We start from the raw sequence: 20039 nt of genomic DNA, 5'->3' as shown, positions 1-20039 counted from the left end.
AATGCTAATATTAGACAACTAGTTCCAGAAAATTTACTGCCATGTATAAATTAACTAACAAAACAATTTGATCCATATTACAAAATAGTAAACATTAAAACAATATATGTAGATTAAGAGTGACTAGTAAAGTCATATCACATAGACCACCACTCCATGTAGTATGAAGCAGTGTTCTGAGTCAATAGTGTAACTTGAAATTAAAGCTACTTTAACATGCTTCTTACTCAGCACCATCTACACGATAACAACAGTAAGCCACACTAATGTAAGTATATTTGCATTTTCAATAAATTAACAAAGATCTATTTTTTACATGTTCTGGCGGTTTCTCATGTATTAAGTCCGTATATTAACAAAAAAATAAAAATTTAACATAAAACCTCAAAGTACTGACTAGCATAATATTGATTATTCACAAATTACTGTTTACAATCTACGTATTTTATAAAGCTTTGGTGGGTAATAGTACATATCAAATGTACATTTAATTTCGCTGTGCTGCTTATGTTGGATTACTCGATAAACATTTTCAAAACATCCATTTTGACAAATATTTAAACTAATGTCACAGGCCACACATTTTTGTTACAATTAAGTTTTAATACATGTGAAAAAAAAGGCAAATAGAAAGTCTCACGAATACACTCATCTAATGTTACTGATACCCATTTTCAGGGAGATCTAATGCAATGTTCCATTGATGACAGGAAATGATATGAAAGAAGCCACAAATGGATACTTCAAATTACAAAGGCATCCTAGTACATCAGAGATTCTGTAACACTTTATATTGGCAAACAAGCTTAGTACAGTTCATGAAAAACAGCATAAGTAATATATTTAGTCAAGAATGATACCACAAAGATTATAATAATTACATACATGTAGATCATTTCAGAACTTCTGATTCATGAAAAACAAACAGTATTTAGAAAGAAAATATATTCTCCAACAAGTAATAAAGAACAAATGAGAATTCAACTTATTAACTTATTTACCTTTTATGGATTTAGAAAAATACATCTGACAATTTATATAAACATGACAAAAAATTGTATGCAATAAATGAAACACTGGTAAAATAAAGACTGAAAGGTAATAAAGGAGTCTAACACACCCTATTCTTTTTAATACTTAAATTAATGGCATTATCCCAAATCGGAGGTATTTAAAGAAGATATTTTATACATTGTTAGTTTTTGTAAATGATGATTTTCAGACAATGCCTGGATCATAGTAATGTCATAGTGTATAATAAGATTTTGGTACAAAGTATTTGGGATGGCATGTGAGCCTTGATAGAAATCACCTACCCACACAAGAAAAAACGAAGATCACACCAGGTATGAAAGTAAAATATTTTAAAATTAAGAGCTTTAGGAAAATTAAATTTGCAGTAAAGGGATTTCTGAAAAGAATTGTTCTGCTAATAATCAAGAATAATTTATTAACTATATTTTGCTTTGGTTATCACGCTGTTCTGAAACTATTTTTGTGTAACGATGGTGTTAGCTATCAAATAAATAAGAAATTCTTAAAAGCTGAAAATCATGTGCAATATTAATTTAAATTTATCTGTATTTGGGACTTTATTTTCAGTATTCAAGGATCTTAGACCTCTTTCATTTAGTGTGATATTTATCAACATAAAACACATAGACTGCACCAACTGTGAAAGAACAAATCCTGCCAATTAAGGATTAAATAGCACAAAACCTGGTATCAACACATATATGAAACATTCCTAAAAGTAGTATTAGCTTATAAGCCAGGTGGTAGAAGGGAAATGTAAAAAAAAGTAAAGGTGAACAGATAATTTCTAAACACAGAATAAGGTTAAACCCTAATCCATTAAAATCAACAAAAGAAGAAGAAATGTGGTCTAGTATACTTCAGAAGGGTTATAAGTCTGATAAATGTGCCATTACTTTTCTCCATATTCTTACTGATGAGTACCACCAGTATGCTTTGTCCATGGTCTGATACGCTGTTACTACTTCAACTATGCCTGCTTGAAATTCTTCAACAAATAGCAACTCAATATCACAATTCAATCAGTTTTTGAGTCAGGCCATGCCACAAATTGATTAGATATATTTATTACAGTTTGTAGTTAAAGAAAGGCACACAAGCATTACACTTTTATGTGAAAAACGTAAATCCCAAAAATATTACTAGTTTTTCTTAATTTATTAAATATTACAAATCAATGGAATGGGAAAAGTGAAAATCTACACATGAAGAGCAGAGAGATTATTCTTTCCTAACAGGTTCCTCTTACTCAAAAAATGCATTATAAAATTATTTCTTGGCTCAAATAATAACAGCAGCTGCTTAAGACACCTTCATTTCAAAGGGCAGGACTTTATGTTGGTGTAAGTTACTGTGGCAGTTCAAGAAGAGACTTGGAGTTATTCAAGTAATATGAAAATATATTCCTCAGTGTATAAACATTGTATAAAAAATAACTGCTTGTGTATGGTTGGTCAGTCAAGCGCTGACACAGTATAATAACATTCCTGCGATGGGAGGGTTGAATATGGTGGATTCTTTTTTTATCAGCTTGTTTCAAGGTGCTCTAGTCAACACATAACCTATTTATTTTCAAACATTATTGCTGTTCATACAGGATGTATCTTAGAAATACTCATAAAAGGCACAGGGATCATTTTTGTTGTGAGTCACAATAATATTGAAAGAACATTTCTTCACAAAAAGTGTATAAATAAGGAAACACCCAAACTCAACAGCAGCAAGTAATTAGAAAAGAATTGTCTATTACTAACATGGGATGCTACTAAAGTACAGACCAATGAATGTGAATGTCCTGGATTTCTCATGCTAAAGGATAGTAAAAATAATGAGGATGCTTATGTGTTAACACTGAATCCAAAGTGGTTCTCTTATATGAAGCTCAACTACAAAATATAAAAATAATGTCATTGTTCAATAAAAAAGACTACTGCAGCATGCAAATCAGTCTAAGTAAGATGTTCACACACCAGATTTCTCATGATAAAGAAGTATGGAGCAGATGATTTTAGACAAATGCCAGAGATCACTAACCTACACACTTCAGTACATCAGCAGCCACATAAACAATTCTCAGTCTTGGCGTTTTTAATTTAGATTTTTTTAAGTGTCTGATGTAATACTATCTAATTTCATACACATCTATTGCTTTATAAAGCTATTTCAACTTTTTATGTTGATGATTCAAGCATATCATTTCTCTGATTGGAAACATGATTCTAGGGAGGTGTAAGGTTACATCCTGCACCGTCCTCTGAATTCACCAAAGAAAATTTGCATAAACAGAACAGATTGATCTGTATTGGCACTGACACACACTAATAAAATCTGTCAAATTTAAAAAGTTTCCACATTTTATACAAGCAATGCAAAAAGCTGTAGATATGGTAGTATTCTCACTATTCATATTCACAAATATAGTCAGCAACTTAGAATACTTGAAAACACAGAGCATAAACATTCTTATATTTTTATATTGCTCAGACAGACAAGTATTTCATGATCTGCAGAGTGAACAATGCATAGCTTGTCTCAAAATCATGAAAACATCTTCTGTTAATGCCCTACAGCATACAATAACAGCAAACAATAAACAACAAATAATACTGAATAAATCAAAAGCATCAGCTATGCTGAAGCTTCAAGTACAATGAATAATAACAAATAATATCAATGGAGGAACTCATTATGAACATCAGAGCTGTGCAGGGCAATCCTGTTGCCTGTAAGATGTGGGCACTGCAGATGATGACTTTTGCTTCCTTTGTAACAAACTTTGTGCTTGTGCATGGCGTGCTGACTTTCCACGTCCTGAAGCTGCCGCAAGTTCTGACGAGTACGACAAGTATACATGTGACAGATCAGGCTGTTGATACTGAAATAAATGCAGACACAATGTCTAGGTTTTAAATCTATGATTTCACTTCACTTTTTATGTATCCAGAAAGAACTTTTAGAAATCTAATTTTTTACATTAATGACTGGTACAACAAACAACACACTTTTAACATAAAATTCTGAGTGTTGGACAACCACATAAAAAGTAGAGATGACAACTTACTATCTGTAATTGAGCTACTCATGGTTGTACAGGGAAAAATGGAAGAAGAAAGAAAGGAACTAATTGAGATTGGTGAACAAGGAAGGATGGTGGGAAAGATACTAAGATTGTGTAGTGTAATAAAACCAAAATTGAGAGGAATCAAATGGGAAACAGAAACAAGGTGAAGGCGCGTTAACATGGGGCTGGAGAAGGCACTGATGGCAGAGGGCATGAGTCACATTGCAATGGTGCTAGTTGAGTCTGTCAGTAGTTCAGGTTTCACTAGGCATGGACTGAACTCAATAGGTATGGGAAGGGGAGGTTGGCACAGCTTATAGGTGACAGTGTAGAGGGTGACGGTGGGATCACTCGTGGAAAAATTCCTGTTGTAGTTGGTGTTAGATCTGCACCTTTTTTAGATTGAAGTCAGATGATAGGTATACTGCTTAAAGAAAGTCCCTCTAACTAAGGAATTACCTTCAGAGGTTGTCACATTTCCAAGTAGAGAACGAATTAGCATATTTCATCAAAATATAAGAGGTATTAGAGATAAAGTTAGTGAACTGCTTACAGATGTTAACTCTGAAATTACTGGTATATCAGAGCAGCACTTAAATAATCTGACAATTCAGAGGCTTTCTTTACCGGGATACAGATTAGCTGGCTGTTTTTCAAGGAGTTCCTTGCGGAGTGGGGAAGTGGCCATGTACGTAAAAAACAGTACTCCATTTCAGTCCATAGATGTATCATGGCACTGCACTGAACAGATATTTGAATGTTGTGCAGTGGAAGTTGAATTTAGTGAAACTAAACTTCAAATTTTTGTTTTTTATAGGACCCCTAACTCTGACTTCGGAGCTTTTGTGCTCAAGTTAGAGTTGATTAACTTTATAGGAAGTACCAGAAATTAGTTATATGTGGTGACTTCGATATTAATTTTGTATACAATTGTGCAAGAAAAAGGATGTTGGTAGATCTCCTAAACTCATATGATCTGATGCAGACTGTGTTTTTTTTCCAATTAGGGTGCAGAGAAACAGCAGCACAGACACAGACAATAATTTTATTCATTCTTCATTACTAGATGAGCATTCTGTTAGTAAAAGAGTGAATGACTTTTCAGACCATGATGCATAAAATTTAACACTAAAAGGCTTTCGTACCCAAACAAATGTAACATAATTACAAACTATGTAGGAAAGTTAATCCAATGACAAGGTTTTTTAAACCTCGCAAGGAAGAAGAGTGGCAGGATGTTTATAGTGCCGATAACATAGATGACAAATATAACGCTTTCCTTCACACATTTCTCATGCTCTTTGAGAGTTGCTTTCCATTAAAACGTTCTAAATGGGGTACTAACAGTAAAAGACAGCCTGGGTGGCTTATTAGTGGGATAAGGATATCATGTAGAACAAAGCGGGAACTATATCAAAATGTTAGAAGCAGTCACAATCAAGCTACAGTAGCCAATTACAAACAGTATTGTAAGGTGCTTAGAAATGTTATTAGAAAGGCAAAGGGTATGTGATACACAAATAGAGTAGCTAATTCACAGGATAAAATTAAAACCCGATGGTCAGTTGTGAAGGAAGTGTCTGGTCAGCAGCACACTGTCCACGATATGTCAATTCGTAGTAAAAATATTTCTGTTACTCATTAATCAGATACATGTACAGTATTTAACAATCATTTTCTGAGCATTGCTGGTGAATTAAATAAATTTAGTTTTTACAGGGAATCATATAACTCTCTTGGCAAATGCCTTCTGAGATAGATGTCTGAAATACTCCTTTGTGATACAGGCAAGGCGGAGATTGAGTCAATAATTAAATCACTGAAGACTAAGGACTCCCATGGATGTGATGGTGTGTCTAGCAGAATATTAAAGTGCTGTGCTGCACATGTTAGCCCTGTACTTAACCATATTTGTAATTTTTCCTTTAGAATGGTCAGTTTCCTGAACAATTAAAGTACTCAGTAGTAAAGCTGCTTTATAAAAAGGAAGAAAGGGATAATGTAGACAATTTTAGACCTACTTCTATGCCGTCAGTGTTTGCTAAAGTTATTGAAAAGGCTGTGTATGTAAGGATAATTGATCATTTTATATCGTACAATTTGTTATCAAATGTACAGTTCGGATTTAGAAGTCGTTTAACAACTGAAAATGTTATATTCTCTTTTCTCTGTGAGGTACTGGATGGGTTAAACAAAAGGTTTCAAATGCTAGGCATATTTTTTGAATTAACTAAGGCGTTTGATTGTGTTGATCACAATAGTTGGACCACTACGGAATATGGGGAGTAGCTCACAATTGTTTCACCTCTTACTTTAACGACAGACAGTAAAAGGTCATTATTCACAGTGCTGAGAATGTCTGTGATGTGGGGTCTGAGTGGGGTACAGTCAAATGGGGGGGGGGGGGGGGCACCCCAGGGATCAGTGTTGGGGCCACTCCTGTTCCTTATTTATATAAATGATAGTATTATGGGTAACGATAGTATGTGTAATGATAGTATTATGGGTAACTCTAAAATGTTTCTGTTTGCTGACAACAATAGCTTGGTAGTAAAGGATGTGGTGTGCAACATTGGCTCAGTTTCAAATAGTGCAGTTCATGACATCAGTCCATGACTTGTAGAAAATAAGCTAACACTAAATCACAGTAAGACTCAATTTTTACAATTTCTAACACACAATTAAACAAAACCCGACATTTTAATTTCACAGAATGAGCATATGATTAGTGAAACTGAACAGTTCAAATTTCTAGCTGTTCAGATAGATAGTAAATTGTCGTGGAAAGCCCACATTCAGGATCTTGTTCAAAGACTTAATGCTGCCATTTTTACTATTCAAACGGTATCTGAAGTAAGTGATTATTCAACACGAAAGTTAGTCTACTTTGCTTATTTTCATTCTCTTACGTTGTATGGTATTATATTTGGGTTAACTCTTCCCATTCTAAAAGCATATTTTTGGCTCAGAAACGGGCACTTCAGGCAATAAGTGCTGTAAGTTCGCGAACTTCTCGTCGACCCCTGTTCACTAGTCTGGGTATTCTGTTGTGGAGTTCCTTGAAATTTAAGCTGATTCTTAGGTAATAATGTTGACTGCATCTACTTAAACTTATAGCTCGACTTTTTTGGGCTGATAAACATTTTACTTTTATCTGTTATTACTTTTATGTTGTGATTTCATGTACTGACCTGTCCCATGAACTTGGAGATTTGCTACTCAATTTGGTCCTGCGGAACTTCATGTGTAGATAAATAAATTAAAAATAGACAAAAAATTGACATTTAGAGCAAGGCATTGCTGTACTGTACGACATGCTGGATAAGAAGTTCTCACCTACGCAGGTATAAGAAGAGTACTGTGATGCTGTTGTAGCTTGTTCCATTTGCAATCTCCTCTCCCTTCCGTATTTCTTACTAGTTTAGATGTCTTTCACTCTTCGTCTCTGCCTTTTTATTTTTATTTTTTTTTTAATTCTGTCATCCTTATGCCTTTTCCATCCTTGTTCATATTTCTTTAAAAATTTTATTACTAGTTCACTTTTCACTGTTTTAACCACATCTTTTTCACTTTCAGGTGACTACATATACAACTTGCCTGTTCCTGGTCCTGTTCCTGCTGTACACAATCTTTTCCCATCTTCTAGTCCCCTCCCGTCATAAATTACAACTGAAGCCCATCAAACTACATCTGTATTCTTTCTGATATGCTGCACGCAATAGGAATCAGGTTCCAAAAGCTTAAGAAAGCAGTTATTATTACTTTTATACAAATATTCTCAGTTCAAAATTTAATCTTAAATTTAAGTGGTAGTCTATCCTCTCAATCACTATTAAGAAATAATCAAAATGTATCCAAATATAAGATGTACAGACATCCACAGTATAAACATTGACTTATCAACCATCAGAATTTTTAAAATTCAGGATTTGTGTGAGCTGCATTGCCACCTCAGAATTTATATTTTACAGGGTTGTACAAATTTTGTCCTAAGGATTGAAGAGTAACAATGGATAAAAATCCTTTTATTCAAAATCAAATCTGCAAGTGTTAGTGTAGTGGTTTCATTGTTACTGTCAACCTTCCTAACAGTGCTGGTAGGCTTAACACAAGATGTCTTTTAGGACATTTGCAGTAAATACATGAGCATTTTCAATACGTTATTCTCAAAGCATTCTTTTACATCAAATTAGGTAAGCTGGAGAGAGGGAGCGGAGGTATGCTTGTGCAGCATTCTGTAAATTTTCTTGGCTAGAAAAATCCCTGGCTTTGCGTTCTGATTGATATTGTGTGGCCATCACAAAGATATGGTAAATTTAAGGATGAACATGCACCAAATGCACATGCAATAATAGAATTCCCTCTGAATAAAGAGGAAGCAAGGCTTCAATGTTATTCTAGATTTACTTCTTTAGGTCTCCTGTAGTTGTGAAGATTTTCTCACATTTGTTGGGTAAAAATTTGTGCATGTTCATACTTCCCTCTACAATGCTATGCACAGCTTATTTCAGCCTGCCGTGTCAGTTCAAAAATTTAGTATAGTCACATGGGAAGAAAACCTGAATGCTGATAGTTAAGCTGGTCACTGATGCTCCATGTCCTTACCTCTTTCAATATCACATTGTGTTTATTGGATTGTCTTGATATTTCAAGGACGTAAATTTACGATTCCCTTAGTCTTGAGTAGGAGTAAAAACTAGACTGTTTTTATTGACACAAAGATTTTCCATAACAGCTTTTAGACAACCAACCATTAACACCCTGTATGCACAAACTATGCTTTCTTCTATTATGTAGATTCTTTGTATATGTCTTACATGGTATCATCCCAAACCAACTATGCAGAAGACTTGCACCCAATCTCTCTTCGCTATCAGTTTTGTCTTTCCGTTAACACACGAATGTTAGCGACCATGATAGTTATTCTGTGTTATCACTATTGTATGCATCTACAATTCTACACACCTGGTATAAATGTAATCAGGATGCCATGCTTGACATGTGCAAGCATAAGACACATTCCCTAATTCAAGAACCTATTAATGACAGTGATTTAGGTCTACAATTATGTGCATGTCTACCATCCAGTCTTGAAAAGGGGAATTATCTGTGCAAATTTCCAAATATTTGGTACCCTCCACTCCTCCAGTGATCTACAATAAACTTCTGCTACAAGAGGGAGCAAGTTCTATCATACAATCTGTGCAGAAACTTGCAGACATCTCATATATCCAGAGGCCTTTTCACTGTTAATTGAGAGTATAATAGAAAATCAATTCAAATCACTAATTTCAATATTTCCCATTTTGGCATTCATGCAACAACTGAAAGGTGGAACTATGCTAAGATCTTCTGCATTGAAACTTGTCCTCCTCTCCCTTATCTTCAATTTCGGCGCCAGTATGTTGAATAAGTGACTGACCTTACTTACTGACTGTAGGTAGGACCAAAACTTCTTAGACTTTTTGTTCAGATCAGTTGACGAAATTTTAGTTTTGAATTCACTAAATGCTTCTCGCACTTCTCTACTAGTACTCATTTTGGCTCCATTCAGCTTTCGTTTATCAATTGGGTATTACTTTGATTGAATCTGCAATAAAGCTCTCTGCTTTTGTAGCAACTTTTTAACACAACTAGGGAATCACAGTCAGTCTTTCTCATCCTTCAAAACCTTGCAAGGCATGTATAGGCGTAAGGTGTATTATACACTGCTGCTTAATTCTCACCCGTCTGTGATCCACATATTCGTCTCCAGAGCCAAGGAAGAGGAACGAGATGTGGGTTCAGTAGAAACAGATGGAGAGGGGATTGTAACCCCTGCACGAACATGTATATTGAAGCCCAGGGCCCAGCATCCAGGAAGATGACAGTGTCCTTGTTGTATCAATAGCTACAATGCCACAACGTAGGTGCTCTCTACTAGGTTGGCACTACGACACCGACGACAGCGCCCTCTAGCCGGTGTTGTGCAGCTCTACGAGTGCCACTCTCGATTCTACCCATCTGATTCCAAGTAGACGACCTAGCAACATTGTTTCTATTTCATAGTGGGCGGACCACTACAGATTTTGCCTGTGTAACTTCTGTGAGCTTGATACATCCGGCTTCGCACCTACGTGCTCCTCAGTGTAAAGTTATGTATTCATCTTCTTGCTAAAGTAAAGGTGATTTAAATTCACACTGCAGTACTGAGTGTTCTGTCTCACCGGCTCCTCCTAGCTTCCTACCTTCGGCCTACCCTTCAGTTTTCAGGAGCACACCCACGTGCCGCTTTCCAGATGGGATAAAAATTCCTCACTCTTGCTACAGATTTGTGCTTGGTCAAATATTTGCAGCAATTCAAAGACCATGGGAATGTTGTTCTCTGCAGGTGATACAGATTGACAGTTGGCCTCACAGAGTGTTCTCGTGCAGCTGGCATCATCCATCTCCAGTAATAGGGGTCATTTGTGTATTGTGAAGATTTGTGACCAAAATGCGAACACCACATGGGAGAAGGGGCAAGGGGGAGGGAGGGGGGGGGGGAGGCTTTACACTGCAGCAGTATACCATTACTTTTACCTTTTCAATAAGGCAACATAATGCAAAATAAAGCACCGGTATACATTTTTATCTTTTGGCTCCCATTGGATATGGTGGAAAAAATGGACACACTGTAGTTCCAGGTTTCGTATGTCTGCAATGGAAAATTGCATTCTAGACCATTTTTAGGCTCTCATGATGAGTAATGGTTACGGGACTGTCACAGAGCTTCTCACAGAAGAGCAGTGTCAGTGAGTGAGTAGAGGTCAACATTTTTATCAGCATACAGTCATTTTAAATTTTGCTACTTCATGTTACTGCCCTAAATCTGTCCTCAATATGCCACAAAAAAAATTTTGTGGTAAGAAAGGACTCATAATCTATTTGGATATGAATTATTTACTTAGTGCAGTATTTCTGACTGTTTCTTTTAAATCTACTTGCCTCTCAGGGTGTGGCCATGGAAGTGAAAATCTTGGGATGTTTTATTCAAAATGAATAATGAAAACGGAAGTCTGTTAAAAGCAAACTAAGTAACCATAATTGGGGTCCTATAGAAAAGCCAGCTCGTAAAGAAGGTAACCACCCCACTGACCAGATTTCATAAAAAGAAAAGACAAAATCGGGTTGTTGCACTGCAATGGCTCAGTCACAAAAAAAGTACTATGAGCAGGCTGCAACATGGGGTCAAATGACCAACTGTGCTGCAATAGGTGGCATAAATTCACACTATTAAAATTATGATACACAAAATACATAAAAGGAAAAAAATTAGCTCTGGTGTCTTTTAGACAGTGCTGAAGGTGATATCACTACTGAGCCATAAACAATCAAAAGTGCAAGCCTCTACACATGTACTAACTCATTAAACACAGGCTATGGAATGTCAGTTCTGATTAGTGTTCTGAAACTGATCCCTATATCTTTACCTTCCATGTCAGCCAAGAAAAAGGATACAATACAGGTCACAGAATTATCACTCAGTTACTCAGGGTAATAAAGAAATACAGAGAGAAAAATCTAAAAATAAAAGTACAAAGAGCTTCTTGTTTGAGAGTGTTGGGGCACTGATAAATCACACTGAACTACAAATTAATACTACTCATATTGACTTCACATACCTCAGAACCTTGTGCTGCTGTGTTTGCAGGCAACTGTTTCCTCATGTTATTGCCCGTGTATGCAACACACTTTAACTGCCACTCACCAATGTCTTCATTCCAATGAACGTATTGATCTATCATTTCCTGAAATTGCATTAACACTCAAGTATTTAAACACCAAAGGAGCTATTGCGACAACAATAAATAAGTCATGAGACTACAACTGATACACATCAAAATGGACGACACAACAGTGTTATCCATATTTTAAACAAACAGGCAAAAATAATCCTCTTAACATATGAAAATACATCACACATACCAAAGTGTGTCACATACTTCAAAAACATTACTGAGCCATATGGCTGCAAAGAAATGTAGAACATTTTGCAGGAGGTGTGTCTGTACCATGAGCTGGTGGATAGATGCCATTGTAGGGGGAAGTGATATCACCCACCAGCTGTTACAGTGGAGATGCAGATTCAAAAAGTGGAAATGCAATTCAGTAATATTTTCACATTTGGGGCACAACACATAAACATTAGGAAAGGATCCCAGCATACAGTCTGGTGTAATTAAATTTGATTTGAAAGCTGATTATGGGCCACTCAAATATGAGCTGAACTCGGAAATTAATCCAATTGGTCAGGAAACGATACACCGAAGCAGGATGATTCTTAGAGCAGAAGTACGGATAAAAATAGGCAACTGGAAAAAACGACCATGACGATGGAGGGTGTAGCTAATCACTGTGACAGTAAAACAGAAAATTTTCCATATATTTCGGCGGGTAAGACGACCTTCAGATAAGACAAAATATAAATTTCCATCAAAGACATATAATTTTACCGTATGCCCATCCTATAAGATGATCCCAAAACTGTCAATGACCCATAAAGTTACTTTAGAACAGTGATCATCTGGATAATAATATATGCACTGATTCAGGTAATGATCTTGAGTATTTATAACAGTGTCGTATTAGCTATTCACTATTCAGTTTTGCAGACATAATTGCTCTTCTACTACACAGCTGGTATGGTTGCACATGTAATAAAGCAAAAGCCTCCTTCAGCACTGTTACAGTTTTGCCTGTAGAAGCATGTGCCGAATAACAAACTCATATGTACAGCTAACAAGTATTGTTGTAAGTTGTGTTGCATGTTCAAACAGTTTGCACTGCATGTGTCATTGGCAGAAAATTTTTGAAGTGTGTGCCTAATGATGGAACCAACAAAAAGGAGGAAATACAACACAAGAATCAAGTTAAAGCTCATAAAACAGGCTAAAGAATCAAACAACTATACTGCAGCAAGGGTTTTCGATATAACAGAGAAGATGCTGTTAAAAAAGTGCCAATGAAAATTTGTTCTATGAGGAGAGGAATAGCTTGCTGGCCAGATTTAAAAAATAGCATTGCAAAATGGGTACAAGAACAGAAGCAGAATTGTTATATTGTCACAAGAAATTACTGAAAGATCTTGACAATAAAGTTACGAGTTTTTATAAGTTTGTTAATTCAATGAGGCAAAAATACAACTTTTCACTATCTCATATTGTAAATATGGATGAAACCTCAACAAACTTTGATATGATAAACAAAAGAACTGTGGAAATGAAAGGCATAAACACTGTTAAAGTCAAAAGTACAGGCCATGAAAAGACCAGGTTTACAGTAGTACTAACATGCATGGCAGATGGAACAAAGTTAAAAGTTATGGTCATTTTCAAGCGGAAAACTGTTCCTAAAATAAAATTTCCACTAGACATTTTTGTACATTTTCATAAAAAGGGATGAATGGATGAGAATGGCGTAAAATTGTGGATGGAAAACGTGTGGTAGAGGTGACCAGGTGCCCTACAAAATCGACCAAGTTTGTTGGTGTGGGATATGTTTCACAATCACATAACTAAGAATACAAAAAATCACACAGCATGAAGCAATAGTAAGATTGCTGTTATACCGGGTGGTTTGACTTTGATGCTACAACTTTTAGATGTCTCTCTGAATAAAACAGTCAAAGAACACATGTATGAACAAAGGAACAATCAGATGAGTGGTAAAAAGTCGTTTACGAAAGGTGGAGCTATGCAGCTGCATCAATTGATGTTTTGTGTGATCATGGGAAAAAGTGATAGTGGAATCAGTGATCAAACTTTCATAAAGTGTGGGATTTCCAACACTCTGGATGGCACTGAGGACGATTTGCTATTGGATACTGATGACAAAGCAGAAATCAATTCACAAGGTGCAGAATACGATGAGCGTCTCAACAGTGAAAGTGTGGATGTAACTGAGGAGCTGCTTTCCTTAGATGATGATTGTAAGAATTTTACAGTGTCCTAATTATTAGACGACCCTGATATTTGGTGCCTTTTTTTCATGCTTCATGCTTCTTATCTGCCAAAGTATATGGTACATACACAATGTGATGATACCAGATTTTTTGTGGAGGAAAAATTTGATTAATGTAGATGTAAATAAACAGTCCCAGGAAGCACAATTGCAATGTATTAATACTGAACAATACGTGAAAGTAAAACATTATTTTATGCAATCTTAAGAAGCACGTGTACCTTGTTGAATTTTTGATAATTTCATAATGTGTTAGTTGTATATTGGTTAAATGGAGAAAAAGTCATGTTTTGGTGGTAATATGTACAGATGGGAAGTAAAGATGAAGTTTGTGAATCAATTTCTAGACAGAATACATGCACTTTTTGAATTTTGAGCTAAAGGGAAGTATCAATCCATACCGAGAGACTTTAGCGAAGGAAGAAGAAACACACATCAATGCTACTTACCGGCAATGGCTCAATAAAACTATATAATTTGAATAATTTGAAGAAAACATGACCCCCAATATAAATCTCTGCAAGACTTATCTGTCGTTTGCATTTCTCTCCCATCCTGTTCTTCATTCCACATACCAGCTTCTCAAACTCCCCCCCCCCCCCCCCCCCCCCATTTCTAGCTCTCTCTTTGGAACATTCCCCCATATGTTTATGTTTCTCTTCCTCCTATTTGGTACTCTTTAGATATTTGTTTTTATTTTCTCTCTCTCTTCGCCCCTTCTTGCATCTGTACTGATAATTAGTACAAAAAAAATCTGACTTGTAAAGGGAGACTGGGATTTAGATGTTAGATGAACTAGTATACAGATCAGTGACTTAACATTAGCGATTCTGCTGCTTTACATTTCCTGTTCTTTATGAGTGCAGATCTCAAGCTGTAAGACTGATAGTACAGGGAACTGGGTCAATGACTTGTATGCACAAGGTCAACGATCACCACGATTGGAAAGAAAGTCCGAGTTTTCCTTCGCATTTCATTGTCAGCCGGCAACTACAGCCATTACACAACAGCAGATGACTTAGATTGTGTAGCAATAGCATGTAAGAGGACTGAATTAATTATAATATCTATATTTTCCTGTATAGTGAAGCACAAGTTAGGGAACTAAGAATCTGAACATATCTAAAGTTTTTCCATTTATTTCAAACAATGGAAAATCTAGGATGGAATACTGCAATATTATGAAAAGAATAGATTGCTGCTCAACATATAGTGGAGATGCTGAGTCACAGACAGGAACAACTAAAAGATTGCTAAATAAGTAAGCTTTCAGCCAAAAGTCCTTCTTCTGAATCAGACAACATACACCACTGTCTCTGACTGCTGAAGCCAGACTGGACACTGGTCATCATGTGTGTGCAAGTTGTGTCTACGTGAATGAATGAGTGTGTGTGTGTGTGTGTGTGTGTGTGTGTGTGTGTGTGTGTGTGTTGTCTAATTCAGAAGGAAGCCCTTTGGCTGAAAGCTACTTGTTTAGCTGTCTTTATGTTGTGTCTGTCTGTGACTCAACATCGCTTATATATGGCGAGTAACTATTTTTTCATTTATATGTTTTTTCAGTTTATATTGGGTGTTTCGAGAAGCTATAACTTTTATAGAACCGGATTTTGCACTGTTCTGTTTTTCATATTTCAGTGTATAAGTGGGAAGGGAGTGAATAAACAGTATCATCTAGACACAAATATTTGTCTTTCACTGCCTTCAAAATCTCATAGCATACAGCATCATAGAATCGATAACTTTACATTAATATGGAATAACAGTAACCTCTTTATACTTTTGGTGCACAAAAGTTGTGCGTAGAGTGCAATACAATAGGGAGAGCCGAGGTGCACACACGGTCAGCAACTGTTTGGATAAAAGGAGTGATTAAACAGTTTAATTTTTTATTTGTGTTCCTAACAAGTGAAACATGGAAAATTTGTATAAAAAAGTAAAAGCTAATTATGTGTTTGCTTTTTCATTATAATATCAAATGCTGACTATGAAAGTGCAGTACGGGTGACATGAAAACTACTTTAAATGATCAGAATAAATTATTACTGGACACGAAACAACATTACAGCCCACATGGAGCTTTAAAATAAAGTAAATCATAACTAAATCAGAACACTGTGTGTGTGTGTGTGTGTGTGTGTGTGTGTGTGTGTGTGTGTGTGTGTGTACAGGGAAGAGAATGAAGGGGGAGGGAATTGCACATTCATGTGATTATACTTCAGAGACAGTATTTGCTATGAGTTTTGAAAAGTAAAAGAAAAATAGTGATGTATGCCAGTCTTCTAGCGTAATTATTTCTAAGATATATTTCATTTAGGAGTGTGTGTAGCAATTGCATACCTGCGAACTTTTGAAAAGGCCTATCAGTAAAACTCGTGTGCAACAAAAAATCTAACGGTTTTCGATAGACCCCCAGCTTGATGAAAATAATAATACTTCTGGGCTACAAAATACAATAATTTGTGCTTTAAACAGGATATTTCCATGAAATCACGTCTACTTACATCATAGGCCAATTATTTGTAGATGAACATAGCAATCAAGAAGAAATCCATGTTAAACAGCAGCAGGTATGGCGAATATTGGTTTGAAGCATACATAACAGGACTTCCTCGATAAATTAAGCAAGATATGTGATAATTGAAAAATGTTTTACACAATAAAACTTGTTTCACATAACACAGGCAAGAAATAATACATGGTGTATCAAAAAGAATCATCCAGTCTTAAAAAATTGTAACTATTATGTTATTTGTGTGTGAACAACAAACTGTTGGAAAAAGCAAACTCTCGAGCTTTACATGGTTCCTGCCAGGTTGCAGTACTGTCCACCCACTTCAGTTCTAGTACATATGGTGTTGAGTCAACAGAAAGCATTTTGTGTTCTATGTTTTGCACAGTGCACGTCAGCAATAACGGTTCAGCGTGACTTTCGTACTAGGTATGGTGCGCATCCTCCTACAGCACAGAGCATCAGACGATGGCATGAACAATTCAAAGAAACAGGTTGTTTGTGTAAAGGCCCATTGCTGGGCCATCCCCCAAGTGTATGACACAGGCGTCGAACGCATCTGCCATAGTTTCACAAGAAGTCTGCAGAAATCCATTCGCCACGCAGCTCGACAGCTCAACATGCCCCTGATGTCCATCTGGTGTGTGCTGCATTGATGTTTACACATGAAACCATACAAAATTCAGCTACTGCAAGCTCTCTGTGAAGGTGACAAACAACAATGTGTAGAGTTCTGTAATTTCATTGTAGGCAAATTGGAGGATGACAGTTTTCTTCCACACTTAGTGTTTAGTGACGAGCACATATCTCAATGTGCTTGAGAACCTTCTTTCCCACAGTTGGAGACTGATTTGAATGACTTTATTTAACAACAGGATGGGGCACTGCCGCACTGGCATCTGGAACTGTGGGAATTTTAAAATTAAAGGATTACTGAATGATCAATCGGTCACACTGTACCAAATGATTCAGCATCACATTACTGGCCTTCAAGGTCACCAGACATGACCATATATGATTATTTCTGGTGGGGGTTTATAAAAGACTCTGTTTATGTGGCTCCATTACCAGTGACAATGACTGAACTGAGACATTGTATAACAGCAGGTGTGGAAGCTGTAACTCAAGGCATACTCGCTGCAGTGTGAGAACAATTTGAATACTGCATTGACATATAGACATGCCGAATCGGATGATTCTTTTTGCTACACCCTGTATAATACACACTGGAAGTCATACGCTAGTTCTACTTTAAAGTCATAGTGACGGCTTTTTTAGCTGCCTGCAAAAGTATTCAGAAAAAGTTTTGTCATAACAGGGATCAGAACTCCTGGTCTTCAAAACAGAAAGACTCCAGAGATTCATTGGACAGGATGATCTGAATTCTCTTCTATTTTTCTTTACAATGTTGAGAACACGTTCACATTCAGCATTGCTATGGTCATAGAATAGAGAGAATTACTCTAGAAATTTGGTTATACTTAAGAAGTTCATCAGTTCCACAAATTCTTGATATTTGTACCCAACTGGAATCACTTGCAGCATTTTGATTTGCAGCCAGTGTCATCTACCTGAAGAGCTGTGAACTGCCTCTGAATCTTATTCACCACTTCATCTCTAGTTTCATTCTCTTCCTCGCATAACATGACAGGAAACATTTCCTAGAAAAAACGAATGGAAGAAAACTGTGCATCTTCAAGTGTCTAACCTTCAGCATGCCTTAACACGTCACCCTTGAGTGGAAACTTGTTGATGATGCAGTCACAGGCAGTACGAAAGTAGTTTCTCATGGATGCAAAGAAAAGGGATTTATCGGTATCCTGGAGATAGTTAATTATGAAGCCTGAGTGCCAGTAACTAACCCATCATCACTTCTTTGATTTTGAGCCAAGTTGTACTCAACTTCAAGCAATGAGGAGCTTTTGACAATTTTGAAATTAACAAACTTGGTGAACATCTTCTTTAGCAAATCCATTAGGAGTTCTAATAAAAAGTAAACTTGTGGGGAAGAAGTCTGAAGGGCAATATTCAATTTGTCAAATACAGGAATTGTCACATGAAGAAAAGTGCAAAATGCCTTGTTCAAGTCTGAGGATAGGAACACAAACAATTTTTCCTCACGTGTTGTAGCAGAAGTCTTACTTTTTAGGGTGGGTTTGTCACATTTGGAAGAATATGCTATTCTTTTAGGGGCATGTGTAGTAGCAGAATCAAGAATTCTCTTCTTCTGATACTCTTTGGATCCACTTTGTTCAACTATAGGTATTCTGAAAGACGTCAAGATTGTGGAAATGTTTTGGGTACATAATATTACTTCCTCCTCGAAGACAAGAGCAGATACCACATCTGCCTAAAGATAACCACCTAGTACATACATGGTTCAGAATTTTCTTTGGCTCTTTACCATATATTTTCTCAAATTTCTGAAGGCATTCTTTTCTTTTGACACTCTTCTGTAAGAAATTGGCCACAATCCAAGCAAGTGGCTGAAGGTATATGAGCGTATAGCCAAATTTCACAAATTGGATGACACCGTGTGTTTGGCTAACGTATTTTTCTACTTGGAGGGCACTGGCAAGCAATGGTATGAGAACAACGAGGAGAAGTTCACAAGCTGGGAAGTATTCTAGGCGGAACTGCGCAAATATTTCAGCGACACACAATGACAGAAGTGCAAGGCTGAAGATAAATTAAAGTACAGGGCACAGTGTCCAGGAGAAACTACAGCATCCTACATTCAAGATGTCTTGGAGCTGTGTAAAATAGTGGATCCTAGAATGAAGGAGGAAGATAAGGTTGCACATCTCATGAAGGGTCTTGCTGAGGACATGTATCAAGCCCTAATCCTGAAGGAGGTTTCGATAGCAGACGACTTCATAAAATGGTGCAAGTATATCGAGACAATGTATTGTAAAAAAAAAAAAGAAGAAGAAGAAGAAGAAGAAGAAGAAGAAGAATTAAATTCAAGTAGTTTGAATGGCTTCCAAACATTGTATCAATGTCTGTCATGGAGGAAGCAACTCATTTCACAAGTGTTCTTCATCACATAGTGACAGAGGAAGTTCAGAAGGCACTTGGATTGCACAGTGAGCAAAAAACTGAGATGCTTCAAGAGGTCATATGGGAGGAAATGGAACAGACATTGAACCCAATCTCTCATTCGGCGGAGTTACGTTCCTACAATGCTGCATGAGGAACTAGTTTTATGTTTCCACTGTGGATGACCGGGACATGTGGTGGGCTACTCTCGAGAAAGGCGTCGGATATTTGACAATACCCGCGCCAAAAGACAGTAGATTGATCTTAGCTAATGGCAACTCCGGGACGACGAAGATGAATAAGAAGATGTGGGTGCAGGATGACGTAGGTCATCATCACCGCAAACTAGCCGCTGGAGAGGACGCTCCCCAACACGCTGATCGAGGTCTCCATTGCCGTTTAGAAGCTCCAGCC

At 36.6% G+C, this 20039-nt stretch overlaps 1 protein-coding gene across 1 annotated transcript in view; it reads right to left on the bottom strand.

Annotated features, from left to right (window-relative positions):
- Positions 1–622: 622 nt before the first annotated feature.
- LOC124723005 (kinesin-like protein KIF3A) overlaps positions 623–20039 on the bottom strand; it is a 116300-nt gene continuing 96883 nt past the window's right edge. The window contains exons 12-13 of the mRNA XM_047248182.1: positions 11740–11865; positions 623–3910 (exon numbers count right to left, since the gene is read on the bottom strand). Coding sequence (XP_047104138.1) covers positions 3731–3910; positions 11740–11865 — 306 coding nt within the window. The 3' untranslated portion in view covers positions 623–3730. The remainder of the gene's footprint in view (positions 3911–11739; positions 11866–20039) is intronic.

The sequence above is a fragment of the Schistocerca piceifrons genome, chromosome X, assembly GCF_021461385.2.
Source record: "Schistocerca piceifrons isolate TAMUIC-IGC-003096 chromosome X, iqSchPice1.1, whole genome shotgun sequence".
Lineage (NCBI taxonomy): Eukaryota > Metazoa > Arthropoda > Insecta > Orthoptera > Acrididae > Schistocerca > Schistocerca piceifrons.
This window is presented reverse-complemented; position numbering and strand designations above follow the sequence as displayed.